Source organism: Erythrolamprus reginae, chromosome 1 (assembly GCF_031021105.1).
Source record: "Erythrolamprus reginae isolate rEryReg1 chromosome 1, rEryReg1.hap1, whole genome shotgun sequence".
Classification (NCBI taxonomy): Eukaryota; Metazoa; Chordata; class Lepidosauria; order Squamata; family Dipsadidae; genus Erythrolamprus; species Erythrolamprus reginae.
In genome coordinates, this window is record NC_091950.1 from 323,635 (window position 1) to 338,861 (window position 15,227).

The following is a 15,227-nucleotide window of genomic DNA, read 5'->3' on the forward strand; positions in this document are numbered from 1 at the left end:
CTCCCTCTCTCTCTCTCTCCCTCTCTCTCTCTCTCTCCCTCCTCCCTCCCTCCCTCTCTCTCCCTCCCTCCCTCCCTCCCTCTCTCTCTCCCTCCCTCCCTCCCTCTCTCTCTCTCGCCTTGTGCTAGGGAGAACACTAATCTACGAAAATATATATATATATATGTTTTCGTATGTTAACATTGCTGAAATGTTAAAATGAAGGGAGACTAGGATAGTGCTATTTCGACCTTGTTCTGGCCTCATCAGCCAGCCACACCCTCCCTTCTGCCTTGTAAGGCATCCAACAGAAAAAACATATATATATATACACACACACATAATTGGACGTTTGGCAATGGACTCGTATTTGTGACGGTCATTGTGTCCTGAGGTCAAGCGATCCCTTTCTGCGACCTCCTTGACAAGCAAAGTCCACGGGGGGGGGGGGCTCAGGAAGGGGGGAGCCAGATTTGCCTAATGACAGCAACTGCAGCCACCCACGTAACAGCCAGGGCCAAAAAGGTCGTAAAATGGGTAAAACTCACTCAACAACTGTCTCGCTTAGCACCATAGACTTGGGGCACGATTGTTGAGGGGAGGGCTAACAGTCTGTCCCCAGAAAAGACTTGAATAAAGTGCCAATCAAACTGCCCCCCCACCCAGGCACAGAAGGAAACATGTGGAACCTCGTCCACTAAAAACACCTCAAATCACCCAGACCTGCTTTCCACACAAAGAGCCACTTGCACTGTGTGTGTGTGTGTGTGTGTGTGTGTGTCTGCTTCTGGTGAGGTTTTATGGATGGGGGGGCACCTGCCACCTTCTCTGACCAAACCACTGTCCACAAGCTCTCAGGAAGAGACTGGACTGCAGTGCCATTGGCCAGAGAGGGTGCAGGGTCTCCTTTCGGGGAAGACGGGGGGGGGGGGTGCTGGACTAGATGACCTCCGAGGTCCCTCTGACCCACCCCCAAAGAGCCCTCCCCAGGGAGCCTCCGTCATTCGCAGGGCGAGCCCCCCCCCTCCAGCACAACAGGAACCGGAGGCCCCTCTATTTAAAGAAAGGCATCACATCACCTAACCTCACACACACACACACTCAACACTCAACACTTTCCAAGTCCCAGGTGATTCATCTCCAGACTGGGAGGAAGGTGAGAAGAAGCCCCCCCCAGGGACCCTCAAAGCCTCCCCCCCTCAAAGACCCAGGCCCGGGCCAGCCTGTGTTTGGGAATTGGGTTGATTCTCACACCTTGGGGGAGGGAAGAGACCCAAAGCCCCCCCCCCCCGCACACGGGACCTCCCTTTCCCACCTATGCCCCCCCCTCATTTCCATCTGGAGGGGTGGGTTTGTTTCACAAAAGAATGTGATGCAGAAGTTGCTGGATAGCTTGGGAAGCCCCTGATCCGGATGGTGCTCAGATAGGATACCGGGAGGGGGGAGGAGTGGACCAGACAGCCCCCCCCCCAGTTTTGGAAATCCTATCATTCTGCAATGCCCCTCCCCCAAAGGATATTGTACCATATACATTACTGTATATTGTTTTTTTAATATGTTGCGAGCTGCCCGAGAGGGGCAATATACAACTCCAATAAATAAATAAATATTGAAAAGGGGGGGGGCTGTTCTTCTGGACCCCTTTTTCCTCAAACCTTCCTCCCCCAGGCAGAAGATTGGGCCAAAGGGATGTCTGTGCGGTCAGGCGGTAGGGAAAGCGAGTGGGATGCTTGGCTGCATAGCTAGAGGTATCACAAGCAGGAAGAGGGAGATTATGATCCCCTTATATAGAGCACTGGTGAGCCCACATTTGGAATAACACTGTGTCCAGTTCTGGAGACCTCACCCACAAAAAGATATTGACAAAATTGAAGGGGTCCAAAGACGGGCTACAAGAATGGTGGAAGGTCTTAAGCATAAAGCGTATCAGGAAAGACTTCATGGACTCAATCTGTATAGTCTGGAGGACAGAAGGAAAAGGGGGGACATGATCGAAACATTTAAATATGTTAAAGGGTCAAATAAGGTCCAGGAGGGAAGTGTTTTTAATAGGAGAGTGAATAAAAGAACAAGGGGACACAATCTGAAGTTAGTTGGGGGAAAGATCAAAAGCAACATGAGAAAATATTATTTCACCGAAAGAGTAGTAGATCCTTGGAACAAACTTCCAGCAGACGTGGTTGGGAAATCCACAGGGACTGAATGTAAACCTGCCTGGGATCAACATAGATCCCTCCTAAGATAAAATACAGAAAATAGTAGAAGGGCAGAGGAGATGGACCAGGGGGTCTTTTTCTGCCCTCAGTCTTCTATGTTTCTATGTTTCTATCTGGATGGTGCTTGGGTCAGGAGGGGGGGAGTAGAACAGACACACACACCCCAAATTCTGGAAATCCTAATTATTCTGCAATGCCCCTCCCCAAAAGAATATTGAAGGGGGGGCGCTGTTCTTGGCCACCCCCTTTTCTTCGGACCTTCCTCCCCCAGGCAGAGATTGGGCCAAAGGGACGTCCATCCGTCTGTCCGTCCGTCCGCTTGGCAGCTTTGTTGTTTTGAGACTGCAACCCAGCTGGGCATCAGCCTGGATTCTGCCCACTGGTCAACAGCCCAGACTGGGCAGAAGGAGGCACAAAAAGGCTGGCAAATTCTGGGGGGGGGAAGCATTGACCAGTAGTCCCACCCCACCCAGGAAAGGGAAAGAGCTGAGAGAGAGAGAGAGAGAGAGAGAAGTGGGGGGGGGCATAAGTATGTGTTAATTAACTCCATTTGTATGCTGCCCCCCCTCGAGAGAGAAAAGAGGAAAACTGACAGGCAGTGAGGCCTCTGCAGAACTTTGACCCTGGAGCTCTTCTCCTCCTCCTCCTCCTCCCTCCTTCCTTGCCCCCCCCCCAGGAGAATGACCAGGCCTTAGCAGAGGACTATCCCCGTGGCCGGAGAGGGAGGGGGCAAGACCAAGACCAAGGCCAAGCAGCACCCGTGCCAGGGCCAGGCAGGCAGGCAGAGCAACCCTTCAGGCTGATCCCTGCCTCATGAGGACTAGCGTCTTACAGAGTCAGGGAAGGGAAGCCCAAACTCTGGGGTTTCTGCGAAGGCCTGCCCCACATTGCAGGAGGCCAGGGGGGCTCGGGGGGGGCACGGTGGAGACACAGAGGTCATTCAAGGGCTGAGAGAAGCTAGGGGGCAGCCAAGCCACAAGTTCAGAGTCACAAAAAACACTCAGGACCAGCCACTAATTGCGGGGGGGGGGGCGTGTCAGTGGCCCTCCCCTGTGGCAGGAGGCAGAGGGCAGGGAAGGCAGGGGGGCTGGGGGCTCCCTGCTGACCCCTGGGGCATCCAGTTGGGCCCCCACCACCGCCCAGCAGGGGAGACCGCCCCCCTGTCATGCAACTGCTTTTGAGGCTGCTGCTTCTCCCTTGAGACTCACACCATGAGGTCTGGAAACTTGGGAGGAAGTAGACAGTCACTGCCAATCCAGTGGCAATCAGCTCTCAGAAACCTATGGTCTTGGTCAACACACACACACACATACACACACACACACACACAGCCTCCTTGGTCAGGGAGCATGAAAAGGCCTTTGGGAAGGCAAAGGAGAAAACGTGCACAATGAGAGCTAGTGCCTTAGCTTCCCCACAAGAGTTGGATCTGCAGTTGCACCTTGTGAGCAGGGTCTCCGAAGCCTCTGAGGACCAGAACTTTGGGAAAGGATGCTTTCTGGGGGGGGGGTCCTGGCCAGGAGTCCTGGGAGGGGGATGGACCCTTGAAGAGAAGAAGCCCCTGACCGGCCCCACCTGATGCACCCCCAAAATTGCAGGCCCTGTTTGCCATCCAGAGCCCGACCCCAGTCAAAGCCCCCCCCCAGTGGGGTCCTGGGGGTGACAAGGAGGCAGACGGGACCCGCGACCCCCGCCGTATAAGCAGCTCCCGGGGCCCAGGCGGGCGAAGCACCTGCAGCGCCGTGGAGACGGAGGGGGCGTCGGGGCCGCTCTCCCCAGAGCCCCCCCCCCCGTGGAAGAGCCGCCCGCTCCCCCCGTCGGCTCGGCCCTCTGTCCCCGGGAAGGGAGCGGCCGCCCCGCCGGGCCAATCCCCCTCCGCAGCCCCCCGTCGGGAGCCCCCTCTTGGCCTCAAGGCCGCAGCCTCCCCCCGTCGGGTCTCCCCAGGCAGCCCTGCCCTTCTGCCCCCCCTCGCCGCCGCAGAGGCCCTCCCCTCCCCCGTGGCGCGTCCTGGCCGGAGGGCGGCGGTGGGGTGAGCGCGGCCCCCCCCCCTCCCTCCCTCGCCCCCCCCGGACCTGCAGGTGTAGCTGAGGTTGCGTCGGATGCTGCGCTTGAAGAAGCTCTTGCAGCCCTCGCAGGTGAAGACGCCGTAGTGCTTCCCGCTCGACTTGTCCCCGCACACCACGCAGTCCGCCGCCGCCGCCGCCTTCTCCTCCTCCGGCCGCTCCGGGTCGCCGCCGGGCGGGGAGGCCGAGTCGTCCGCCGCGTAGCCCCCTTTGCCGCCCAGGCCGTTGCTGGCGCCGCCGCCCCCAGCGCCCCCGCCGCCCGGACCCTCGCCCCAGCCCCCGGGGCTCGCCAGGGCCATGTCGGGCCGAGCGGGGCCGGGGCCGTCCGAGGGCCGGGGCGGCCGGGCAGAGCGGGGCGGGCGGGGGCGTCGGGCGGGCGCGGCCCCTGCCGAAGTTGTCCGGGCGAGCCCCGGTGCCGCCCCCGCCGACGGACGGCCGAGGGGGGCGCCCACTAGCAGCGCGGCGGGTCCGGGGGCGGCGGCGGCGGGGGCTCGTCCGGGGCGGCCATGGCGGGGGGGGGGCAGAGGGGGGGCGGCTCTCCCGACCGCTCTCAGCGCATCGCGACGGCGCAAAGTTCCGGGCCGCGCGGGCTCCTCGGTTGCAGCCCCGCCGCGCTCCGCTCCGCTCGCCTCTCCGCCTCCGCCGCCTGCCTGGCTGCTGGCTCGCTCCTCCCTCGGCGGCCCTCCCCTTCCGCCCGCCCGCCTGCCCGCTCGCCCCGGCCGCCTCCCGCTCCGGCCGCCGCTTCCTGCCCGCGCCCCCCCCCGCCCCTGCCCGCCCCCGGCACCAGACCGGCCCTGACGACGCGCCTCTCCCGGCCGGGGATGATGGGGCCGGAGTCCCGGAGGGGGAGCGCCTTGGCCCGGGAGTCGGGAGACACCCCCCCTCGGTTCCTCCTGGCCCGCTGCCCGCCCCGCCTCTCCTGCGCGCCCCGTCCGAGCTTTGCGGGACCCTCCGCTCTGTCCCGACCCCGAGGCGCCCGGCGCTTCCCTCCGCCCAAAGAGCCCGCGGGGTCCCCGGGGGAGTCCGGGCCGCGCTTAGGGGGAGGCGGCCGGCCAAGACACCCCGAGGGTCCGGCCGGAGGGATCCCGCGGGGGGGAGGAAGGGAGGAGCGGGGCGGCGGGTGTGCAATCTTGGGGATGGGGGTCTAGACCAGGTGGGCCGAGGGGCCTTGTCCTGCCTGAATAAGGCTGTGCAACCCCCCACGTGGAGTTTGTGTGCCCCTTCCGGTTAATGTGGGGCAGGCAGGAGAGCCCCCCCCCCATGATGCCCACTCAGGTTCCCCAGGTGCTGCTGGTCTCAAGCTGGCTGTACGATCACCCCCCCCCCCCCCCGGAGAAGAACCCCTGAGGCCCCTTTCAACTTGTGGGCCTTGAAAGCATTTTGGGCCAGAGCCCTGGCCGACCGCAGGCTAAGAAGAGCCCCCTGCCCAGGCTCCCTTGGCCCACCCTCCTCCGGGATACCCAGGCAGACCCTCTTTGGGGGGGCAGCACTGGGCAGCCCCCCTGCTTGTGTGAAGCCCCCCCTCCCATCCCAGGGACATAGCGGGTGGGTCCAGGGAGGCCAGGTGCTCTGGGACCCCTCCCCCCAAGGGTCCATTCAGGGGAGGGTCTGCTTGCTCTTCTCTTGGGCCCATTCACACCCTGGAGTCCACTTAAGAAGGTGCCCCACCCACAGCTGGGAAGGGGGCTGGGCCCCTCCGCTCTCAGACCAGGCTGTGAAACCCTGACCCACAACTGGAGGCCCCGGTCTACCTGCCTCCCCCCACTCTCCCTGCTTCCGTCCTTCTTTCCTGCCTCCTCCCTCCCTGCAAGGCCGGCTGGGGAATTCTGGGAGTTGGAGTCCACACACCTGAAACTTTCCAAGGTTGAAACCCAGTGTGGGAGGAGCCATAGCCAGCAAGCCCCTCCCCCGACTCAGAAAGATCTAGAAAAGCTTCAAACCTTCTCCCTCAGAGGCAGCAGGGGCTGGAAGGGGGCAGGGTCGAAATTGGGGTGGGGGTGGGGGAGGGGAGGGGAAAGACGGGCTGCTGGTGCAAAAGCCGGTTGTCACCTCTGCCCACACTCCAGCCACCTCTGGCCTCTCCGGACAAGGGCCTCTGGCTCGGAATTCAGAAAAGGCGATTTCAGGCCGGGCCCTTCGGGTTCCTTTTTGCCTGTCGGTCTGTCTGTCCGTCTGTCAGCTACTGCATCCATCATCTATGTCTCCCTATCCTCTACCTGGCCTATTTGTCTCTCTGTCACCCAGAATTGAGCTGAATTCTTTATTGGACCCACAGGGAATTTGTCTTAGATTGCGAGAGTTGGGAGGGGTCTTGTAGGTCATCGAGTGCAGCATTTCCCAACTTTGGCCACTTGAAGATATTTGGACTTTAACTCCCAGAATTCCCCAGCCAGCAAATGCTTCTGGGAGTTGAAGTCCAGCTATCTTCAAGTGGCCAAAGTTGGGAAACACTGCTCCAGTGCCAGTCCCTACACCACTTCGGACAAATGGCCGTCCAGTCTCCCCTTGAAAGTCCCAAGTGTTGGAACTCTCACAACCTCCGCAGGCGACTTCTGTCCCCCTGGTGGATCGCTCCCACTCTCAGAAGGTTCTTCCTTATTTCCAGGTTGAATCTCTCCTTGGTCAGCCTCCATCCGTTGTTCCTTGTCTGGCCTCCTGGTGCTTTGGTAAACGCCCTGATCCCCCTCCTCCCTCTCTGGGGCAGCCCCTCAAGTATTGGAAGGCTGCTCTCCTGTCTCCCCTGGTCCTTCTCTTGGCTAGAGGGTCCAGGGCCAGTTCCTGCAACTGCTCTTTGGATGTTACAGTTTCCAGGTCCTGCCATCATCCTGGTTGCTCTCTTCTGCACTTTCTCTAGAGGGTCAACGACTTTTTTGTAACGTGGTGAACCAACTGGATGCAGGATTCTACGTAGGGCTGGACCTCCCTGGTCCTTGGTTGTATTTGTATTTGTATTTATTAGATTTGTATGCCGCTCCTCTCCGAAGACTCGGGGCGGCTAACAATAAAAAAGACAATGTGAACAAATCTAATATTAAAAACAATCTTAAAAACCCCCATTTAAAGAACCACTCATACATACAGACATACCGTGTATACATTCTATAAGCCTAGGGGGAAGGGAAAGTCTCAATTCCCCCATGCCTGATGGCAGAGGTGGGTTTTAAGGAGCTTGTGAAAGGCAAGGAGGGTGGGGGCAACTCTGATATCTGGGGGGAGCTGGCTCCAGAGGGTCGGGGCCGCCACAGACGACATTTTTTAGTCGACGGGACCTGGAGAAGGCCAACTCTTTGGGACCTAACCGGTCGCTGGGATTTGTGCGGCAGAAGGCGGTCCCAGAGATAGTCTGGTCCGGTGCCATGAAGGGCTTTATAGGTCATAACCAACACTTTGAATTGTGACCGGAAATTGATCGGCAACCAATGCAGACTGTGGAGTGTTGGTGTAACATGGGCATACCTTGGGAGGCCCATGACTGCTCTCACAGCTGCATTCTGCACGATCTGAAGTTTCCGAACACTTTTCAAAGGTAGCCCCATGTAGAGAGCATTACAGTAGTCAAGCCTCGAGGTGATGAGGGCGTGAGTGACCGTGAGCATTGAGTCCCAGTCCAGATAGGGCCACAACTGGTGCACCAGGCGAACCTGGGCAAACACCCCCCTCGCCACAGCTGAAAGATGGTTCTCTAATGTGAGCTGTGGATCGAGGAGGACGCCCAAGTTGCGGACCCTCTCTGAGGGGGTCAATAATCCCACTCTTAAGTGCAATTTAGGTTGTATTGGCCTTTTCAGCTGCCACTGCCCACAGCTGGCTCATATTTAGTTGGTTGTCCACCAAGACCCCGAGGTCCCTCTTGCTCTCAGGGTCCATGAAAGAAAAGAACCATAAGGAACAAGACGTCATGATAGTCCAGGCACATATGAGCAATCCAATCGTATTAGGAACTACTGAATAAAAAGTGTAAGGACACAAGCGACAAAGTCACAGCCACACAGTCACAAGTGGGAGGAGATGGAGAATAGGAAGGATGAGAAAAAACGAGTATAGTTTGACAAATAGTTGATGGAATTATTTGTTTAGCAGAGTGAGGGCGTTTGGGGGAAAAACTCCCCCTGTGTCTAGTTGTCTTGGTTGCAGTGCCCTGTAGCAACGTTTTGAGGGTCGGAGTTGAAACAGTTTGTGTCCAGGATGCGAGGGGTCAGTCGATATGTTCACGGCCCCCTTTTTGACTCGTGCAGTCTGCAGGTCCTCCGTGGAAGGCAGGTGGGCAGCCAGGGTTTTTTTCTGCAGTTCTGATGATCATGTGTCCATCTCACCAGAACCTAACAGAGTACCAGCTGGAGGGGACCTTGGAGGTCTTCTAGTCCAACCCGATGCTCAGGCAGGAGACCCTGGCCAGGACCATTTCGGACAGGTGGCTGCCCAGTCTCTCCGCAAAGCCTCCACTGAGGGAGGCACCACAATGTCCGAAGTCCAGCCCTTCATTGTCCCCCCTGTGAGAGAGTTTCTCCTCAGTTCCAGGTCCTGCCCTCAGAAGCTTCGGACAATAGGCCAAGCCCCCCCCTCTTTGTGGGGGCCCCTCAGATATTGGAAGGTTGCTATCCTGCCCCCCCCCCCCCGTCCTTTTCATGAAACTAAACAGAAGCATAAACATCATTTTAGCATTGTGAGGATCAAAACATACACCACACACACACACACCCCTCTCTCTCTCTCTCTGCCCCCCCCATCCTCTCTCTTTGGTCTATTTATATCTCTATCTATCGTCTAGCAACCTAGCTGTCTGTATCTGTCATCTCTCTCGATGATGGATCTGACTTTCTTCCGACTTGAAACCCGGATTCAGCTGCTCATGGCCAACGCTGGGCAGATCCCGCTCAGAATTAAAAGCAACCGGTAGTAGTCAACGGCTACTTCAGCTTCAACCACGACAACACACGAGCACACAACAGATGCAAACATAATGTTAACTGCTCCAACCTCTCGACTGCAGGAAATACGGCTTTAGTAACCGAATAGTTGATGCCTGGAACTCACTCCCTGACTCTGTGGTACCATCACCTAACCCCCAAAACCTTGACCCTTAGACTGGCCACTGTTGACCTTTCCCGTTCTTAAGAGGTCAGTGCACCAGTGGGCCTTCCGTCCCCGTCTCAATGTTTCCCTCTTACTAGTATCATGTATATAGAAACAGAGAAGACTGACGTGTATATAAATATTATTATACTGTATCTTTGTGCCACAAACACTACTTGAAAAGCAAAGAAACGGATAAATAAACAAATATTTTCCTCCAAGTTTTAAGAGGGACTGCGGGGTGGGTGGGTGGAGGGGGGAACTAGGCAGAAAATTTGCAGGAATTGCGACTGAAATCCAATCTGCGGCTATTTACGGAGCTTCGAGGCGGCCGCAGCCTTTGGCCCGGCAGCCCTCCGACACACAAAGGGCCGAGGGAGCCGAGTGACCGGAAGCGGGCCGCGCTCCCTCCCGGGGCGAAGGCCAGGCCGTCCTGGCCGGGGAGGGGGAGGGCTGCCCGGGGGGAGGCCGCCCAGCCCCTGCCGGCCTCCGGACACAAAGGGCGAAATCGGAGCCGCCCCCCACCCGCCCGCAGCGCCCTTGTTTGGCCCGCGCCTCCGTCCAGCTGGGGCGGCGCGTTTGAACTGCGGGGCCGCTCCGGAGACGCAAAAGGGGGGCGAGCGGGCGCAGCGCTCCCTCCCTGCCAGCGCCGCGCATTCCTTCGCCCACCCGGCTGGGGAAGAGGCGTGCAGGGGCTGCCCGAGCTTGTCCCCAAGGGGGGGCAGGGCAGGGGGGCTGCGAGCCGAGGGGGGATTAAACCAGGGACCCCAAACCCCGCCCCGCCCTGCCCCCGGCTGAACCTGGAACGGGGGCATCCGACCCACTGCTGGGAGGAGAGGGGAGGGTCCTGCCAAGATCTCTCTTCCCCCCTCCCCCCCTCGTGGCAGGGCTCCTCTGGCCCCCCCTGGCCTGAATACCTCCATGGGCTCCTGGGGGGGGGGGAGAAAAGAAAAGGGGGAAAATATTAGTTAGTTAGTTAGTTAGTTAGTTAGTTAGTTAGTTAGTTAGTTAGTTAGTCCAATACACAATACACATTGAAGAGAATAGACATGTATATATAAAGAAAAGGACCGAAGAAAAGATATAAAAATAGAGGAGAAGATATATGAACGGAAGAAAATAGGAGCCGCGGTGGCGCAGCAGGTAGAGTGCTGTACTGCAGGCGACTGAAGCTGACCGTAGATCTGAAGGTCAGTGGTTCAAATCTCATCACCGGCTCAAGGTTGGCTCAGCCTTCCATCCTTCCGAGGGGGGTCAAATGAGGCCCTGGATTGTGGGGGCAATAGGCTGGTGGCTCTGTTAAAAAGTGACATTGCTAACATGTTGTAAGCCGCCCTGAGTCTAAGGAGAAGGGCGGCATAAAAATCGAATAAATAAATAAATAAATAAAAGATAAAGGAGACAAAGGAGAGACAATTGGACAGGGGATGGAAGGCACACTGGTGCACTCATATATGTGGTTTTTTGTTGAGTCCTTTTCATTATCAGTAAAATATGTTCCCGAGTCTCTGGAAAGGGGCGGCATACAAATCCAATAAATAAATAAATATATAATTTGTTTTCGTAAATTTTCACGGGTACAGGTATGACGGTCTTGGTATATTCAGGTTTCTTCCCGTGTAGGATTTGGAAATTTCTGGCGACGTTTCGATGAGGTCCCACTCATCATCTTCAGGCTGGTGTTTCTGTCCTTGTTCTAAGGCGAACACTGCGAGACCTGAGCTGCCTTCCTTCTATAAATACTGGTGGCTGGGTGTGGTTTGATGGCTCAGCAATTGCCTGCTGTGTAGAAACTTCCTGGTGAGTCAGTGGGGTAACACCTGGGGTCGTACCAGACATCTGGAAACCAGCCCTCAAACGTATCCCAGCCATAGAAACCAGACTCAGAACACACATTGCAAAACAATCAAGTAGCCTGCAAGTCCCAACTACTCAGGATACCACGTCTAATCTACAACCATTAACTAATCAGCATACCTCAGCTACATCAACGACCCCAGGTGTTACCCCACTGACTCACCAGGAAGTTTCTACACAGCAGGCAATTGCTGAGCCATCAAACCACACCCAGCCACCAGTATTTATAGAAGGAAGGCAGCTCAGGTCTCGCAGTGTTCGCCTTAGAACAAGGACAGAAACACCAGCCTGAAGATGACGAGTGGGATCTCGTTGAAACGTCGGCAGAAATTTCCAAATCCTACACGGGAAGAAACCCGAATATACCAAGACCGCCATATATATATGAAGTCTTTCCTGATCATTTATATATACTGTATATATATATATTATACATTAGCACACGCACACACATGTCCACACCCGTTCCCTTCCCCCACACACGCACACTCCCTTGTGCAGGCACACAGACCTCATTGAAGCCTGGGACGGTGAAAAAATGGGCAAACCGTTTTAAAGCCCTACCTGACATTGGGCCAGAATACCTGCGGGACCTCCTGCCACATGAGTCTCTGCGACCAGTCAGGTCCCATTAACTAGGCAATCTTGACGGACCCAAGGGGAAGAGCCTTCTCTGTGGGGGGCCCATCCTCTGGAACAAGCTCCCCCCCAGAGATCCATACTGCCCCCACCCTCCTCACCTTAAGGCTCAACTACGCCACCAGGCCTGGGCCACGAACGATGGCAGGGCTGTTGTGCAAATGGGTGTGATTGATTGTCATGTAACTGAGGGTTTTAGACACTCTATGTAGTTTTAATTCATTGTTGTGAGCCGCCCCGAGTCCACGGAGAGGGGCGGCATAGAAATCCCATTAATAATAATAAATAAATAAACAAACTGGAAGTTTTAACTGTTTTTATTTGACTTCCGCCTCTTGCTGCCCTGAGTTCCATAGGACTGGGCAGCACAGGAGCCTCATGAATGGACACTTCCTGGGTTTTTGTCTCCCGGCCTTTTCAGTTCTCCTCCGCTTCTGTTGGTCTTGTGGGCAGGTCAGCTGGTCGCATGGTCGGCTGGTCACCTTGTGCAAAACTCCCCAGGGGGGAAGAGGTGGCCAGTTGGTGCTACGGTTGGTTGGTCGGGCTCCCTAAGTGCTGGTTCCAAATCTTTATATTGTTACTACAGCTTTGTAAAGCCTTAGGAAGGCCACCCCTGGAATGCTGCATTCAGTTTTGGCCACCACATTATATATATATAAAGAAAACACACTGTGGAGACTTTGGGAAAAGTGCAGAGAAGAGAAATGAAGACGACCAAGGGCCTGCAGACAAACCCATCCAATCTGCTATGGCCACCCCAGAGAGAAGAAGGACGTGGGTGACACCAGGGCAGCAGTCCAGTATTTGAGGGGCTGCCCAGAGAAGAGGAGGTCCATCTCAGTGGTTGCCACAAAGAAGAGGGAGTCAGGCTATTCTCCAAGGCACCTGAGGGCAGAACAAGAAGCTATGGGTGGAGAATAGGATGGAATGGAATGGAATAGAATTTTATTGGCCAAATGTGATTGGACACACAAGGAATTTGTCTTGGTGCAGATGCTCTCAGTGTGCATCAAAGAAAAATATACATTTGTCAAGAATCATGGGGTACAACACTTAATGATTGTCATAGGGGTCAAATAAGCAATGAGAAAACAATATTAATAAAAATCTTAGGATACAAGCAACAAGTGACAGTCACACAGTCCTAAGTGGGAGGAAAAGGGTGATAGGAATGATGAGAAAAACTAGTAGTAATAGAAGTGAAGATTTAGTAAAAAGTCTGACAGTGTTGAGGGAATTATTTGTTTAGCAGAGTGATGGCGTTTGGGAAAAACTGTCCTTGTATCTAGTTGTCTTGGTGTGCAGGGCTCTGTAGCGACGTTTTGAGGGTCGGAGTTGAAATAGTTTGTGTCCAGGATGCGAGGGGTCAGTCAATATTTCCCCCTCCCTCTTTCTGACTCGTGCAGTCTACTGGTCCTCAACAGAAGGCAGGTTGGCAGCCATTGTTTTTCCTGCAGTTCTGATTCTCCTCCGAAGTCTGTGTTGGTCCTGTTGGGTTGCAGAACCGAACCAGACAGTGATGGAGGTGCAGATGACAGACTCAGTGATTCCTCTGCAGAGCTGTATCAGCGGCTAACCTCCTAAACAGGGAGGGAAGTAACTTAGAACTAAGGAAAAAGAAGAGCCACTAATTCGAGGCTAAAACATAGGAAGAACCATGGCAGGGACTGGACACGGCTACTTTAATGCAGAGAAGGACCAGGGCAGACAGGAGGGCAGCCTTCCAGTATCGCAGGGGTGGCCACAAAGAACAGGGATTCTCCAAAGCACCTGAGGGCAGGAGAAGAAGCAATGGATGGAAACTAAACAAGGAGAGAAGCAACTTAGAACTAAGGAGGAATTTCCTGACAGAACAATTAACCAGTGGAACTCCTTGCCTCCAGAAGTTGTGGATGCTCCAACACTGGAAGTCTTTAAGCAGATGTTGGATACCCATCTGTCTGAAGTGGTGCAGGGTTTCCTGCCTAAGCAGGGGGTTGGACTAGAAGACCTCCAAGGTCCCTGCCAACTCTAGTGTTATTGTTGTTGTTATTATTAAAGGTTGAGGCATGGAGTGGAGTCCGGTGCGAATCCAGCCAGGGTCTCTCTACCCAAGGGTTTGTGTGATATTGAACCTGGCTGAGTGGCCTTCAGTCAGCCAGCCAATCCACTAATCAATCAATCAATCAATCAATCAATCAATCAATCAATCAAAGCTTTAGTAATGGGAGATAGAAGTTAAATCTGCTTAACCAGGGAAGCCCAGAGGAGGTGGTGTGCCCTTGTACATGTGTGTACAACACAAATGAACCCACATCAAACACCAACAGAGGGATAGCTATTTGGAGTGGGGGGGCTTGGCTGTCTTCCCTGGCTCCCTCCCCCCCCTCCCTGCCCTGAAAGAAGGCCAGCAGCCCCCTCCCCCCCCCCCGTTTGACCTCCTGGCCCAAAGCGCCCTGCCCCCCACCCCCGATTAGCATCTGAAAGGGGGCTGGGGGCCAGGCCCTGACCTTCAACCTGGGGTCAACTCTTCCAGCCGCCTGTCACTGGGTGGGGAGGGAGGGAGGGGGGAGGCCCCTTCCCCTGGGAAACCTGGGGGAGGGGCTGGGGGGCTGCCTGCCTGGAGTGTTTGCAGAGCCAAAAGGCCCCCTGGGGGGGAAGGAGGAGGGGAGGGGGCAGCAGAGTCCAGCAGGGGGAGATTTATGCAAATGATCCATCTGGGGAGGGAGCGGGGACCACAAAGAAGAGACCCCCCCCATGTCAGTAGGTTTATGCTTAAGACCTTCCCCCATTTTTGTAACCCGTCTTTGGACCCGTTCAATTTGATCCATCTCTTTTTGTAGGTGAGGTCCCCAGAACTGGACACAGTATTCCAGATGTGGTCTCACCAGCGCTCTATACTGCAACATCGCCAAAAAGACTTCCAGAGTTGTTAATCTAATCCTACGTAGCTTCTGCTCTGGAAATCTCACACTACTTACCAGAGCTTACAAAACTTTTGCCAGACCCATCCTCGAATACAGCTCATCTGTTTGGAACCCATATCGCATCTCAGACATTAACACCCTCGAAAATGTCCAGAGATACTTCACCAGAAGAGCCCTTCACTCCTCCACTCGAAACAGAAGACCCTATGAATCAAGACTTTCAATCCTGGGCCTAGAAAGTTTAGAACTACGACGCCTTAAACGTGATCTAAGTATTGCCCACAAGATCATATGCTGCAACGTCCTGCCTGTCAAAGACTACTTCAGCTTCAACCACAACAACACAAGAGCACACAACAGATTTAAACTTAATATTAACTGCTCCAAACTTGATTGTAAAAAATACAACTTTAGTAATCGAGTTGTCGAAGCATGGAACTCATTACCGGACTCTGTAGTATCATCCCCAAACCTCCAACACTTTACCCTTAGAC

General features: G+C 55.3%; 2 protein-coding genes across 2 annotated transcripts in view; both read right to left on the reverse strand.

Annotated features, from left to right (window-relative positions):
* Positions 1-4,557, reverse strand: part of NR2F6 (nuclear receptor subfamily 2 group F member 6) — a 9,018-nt gene extending 4,461 nt beyond the window's left edge. Inside the window, exon 1 of the mRNA XM_070732267.1 lies at positions 4,268-4,557. Coding sequence (XP_070588368.1) covers positions 4,268-4,557 — 290 coding nt within the window. The remainder of the gene's footprint in view (positions 1-4,267) is intronic.
* Positions 1-15,227, reverse strand: part of USHBP1 (USH1 protein network component harmonin binding protein 1) — a 137,412-nt gene that overhangs the window by 97,302 nt on the left and 24,883 nt on the right. The gene's annotated exons all lie outside the window — the stretch shown is intronic.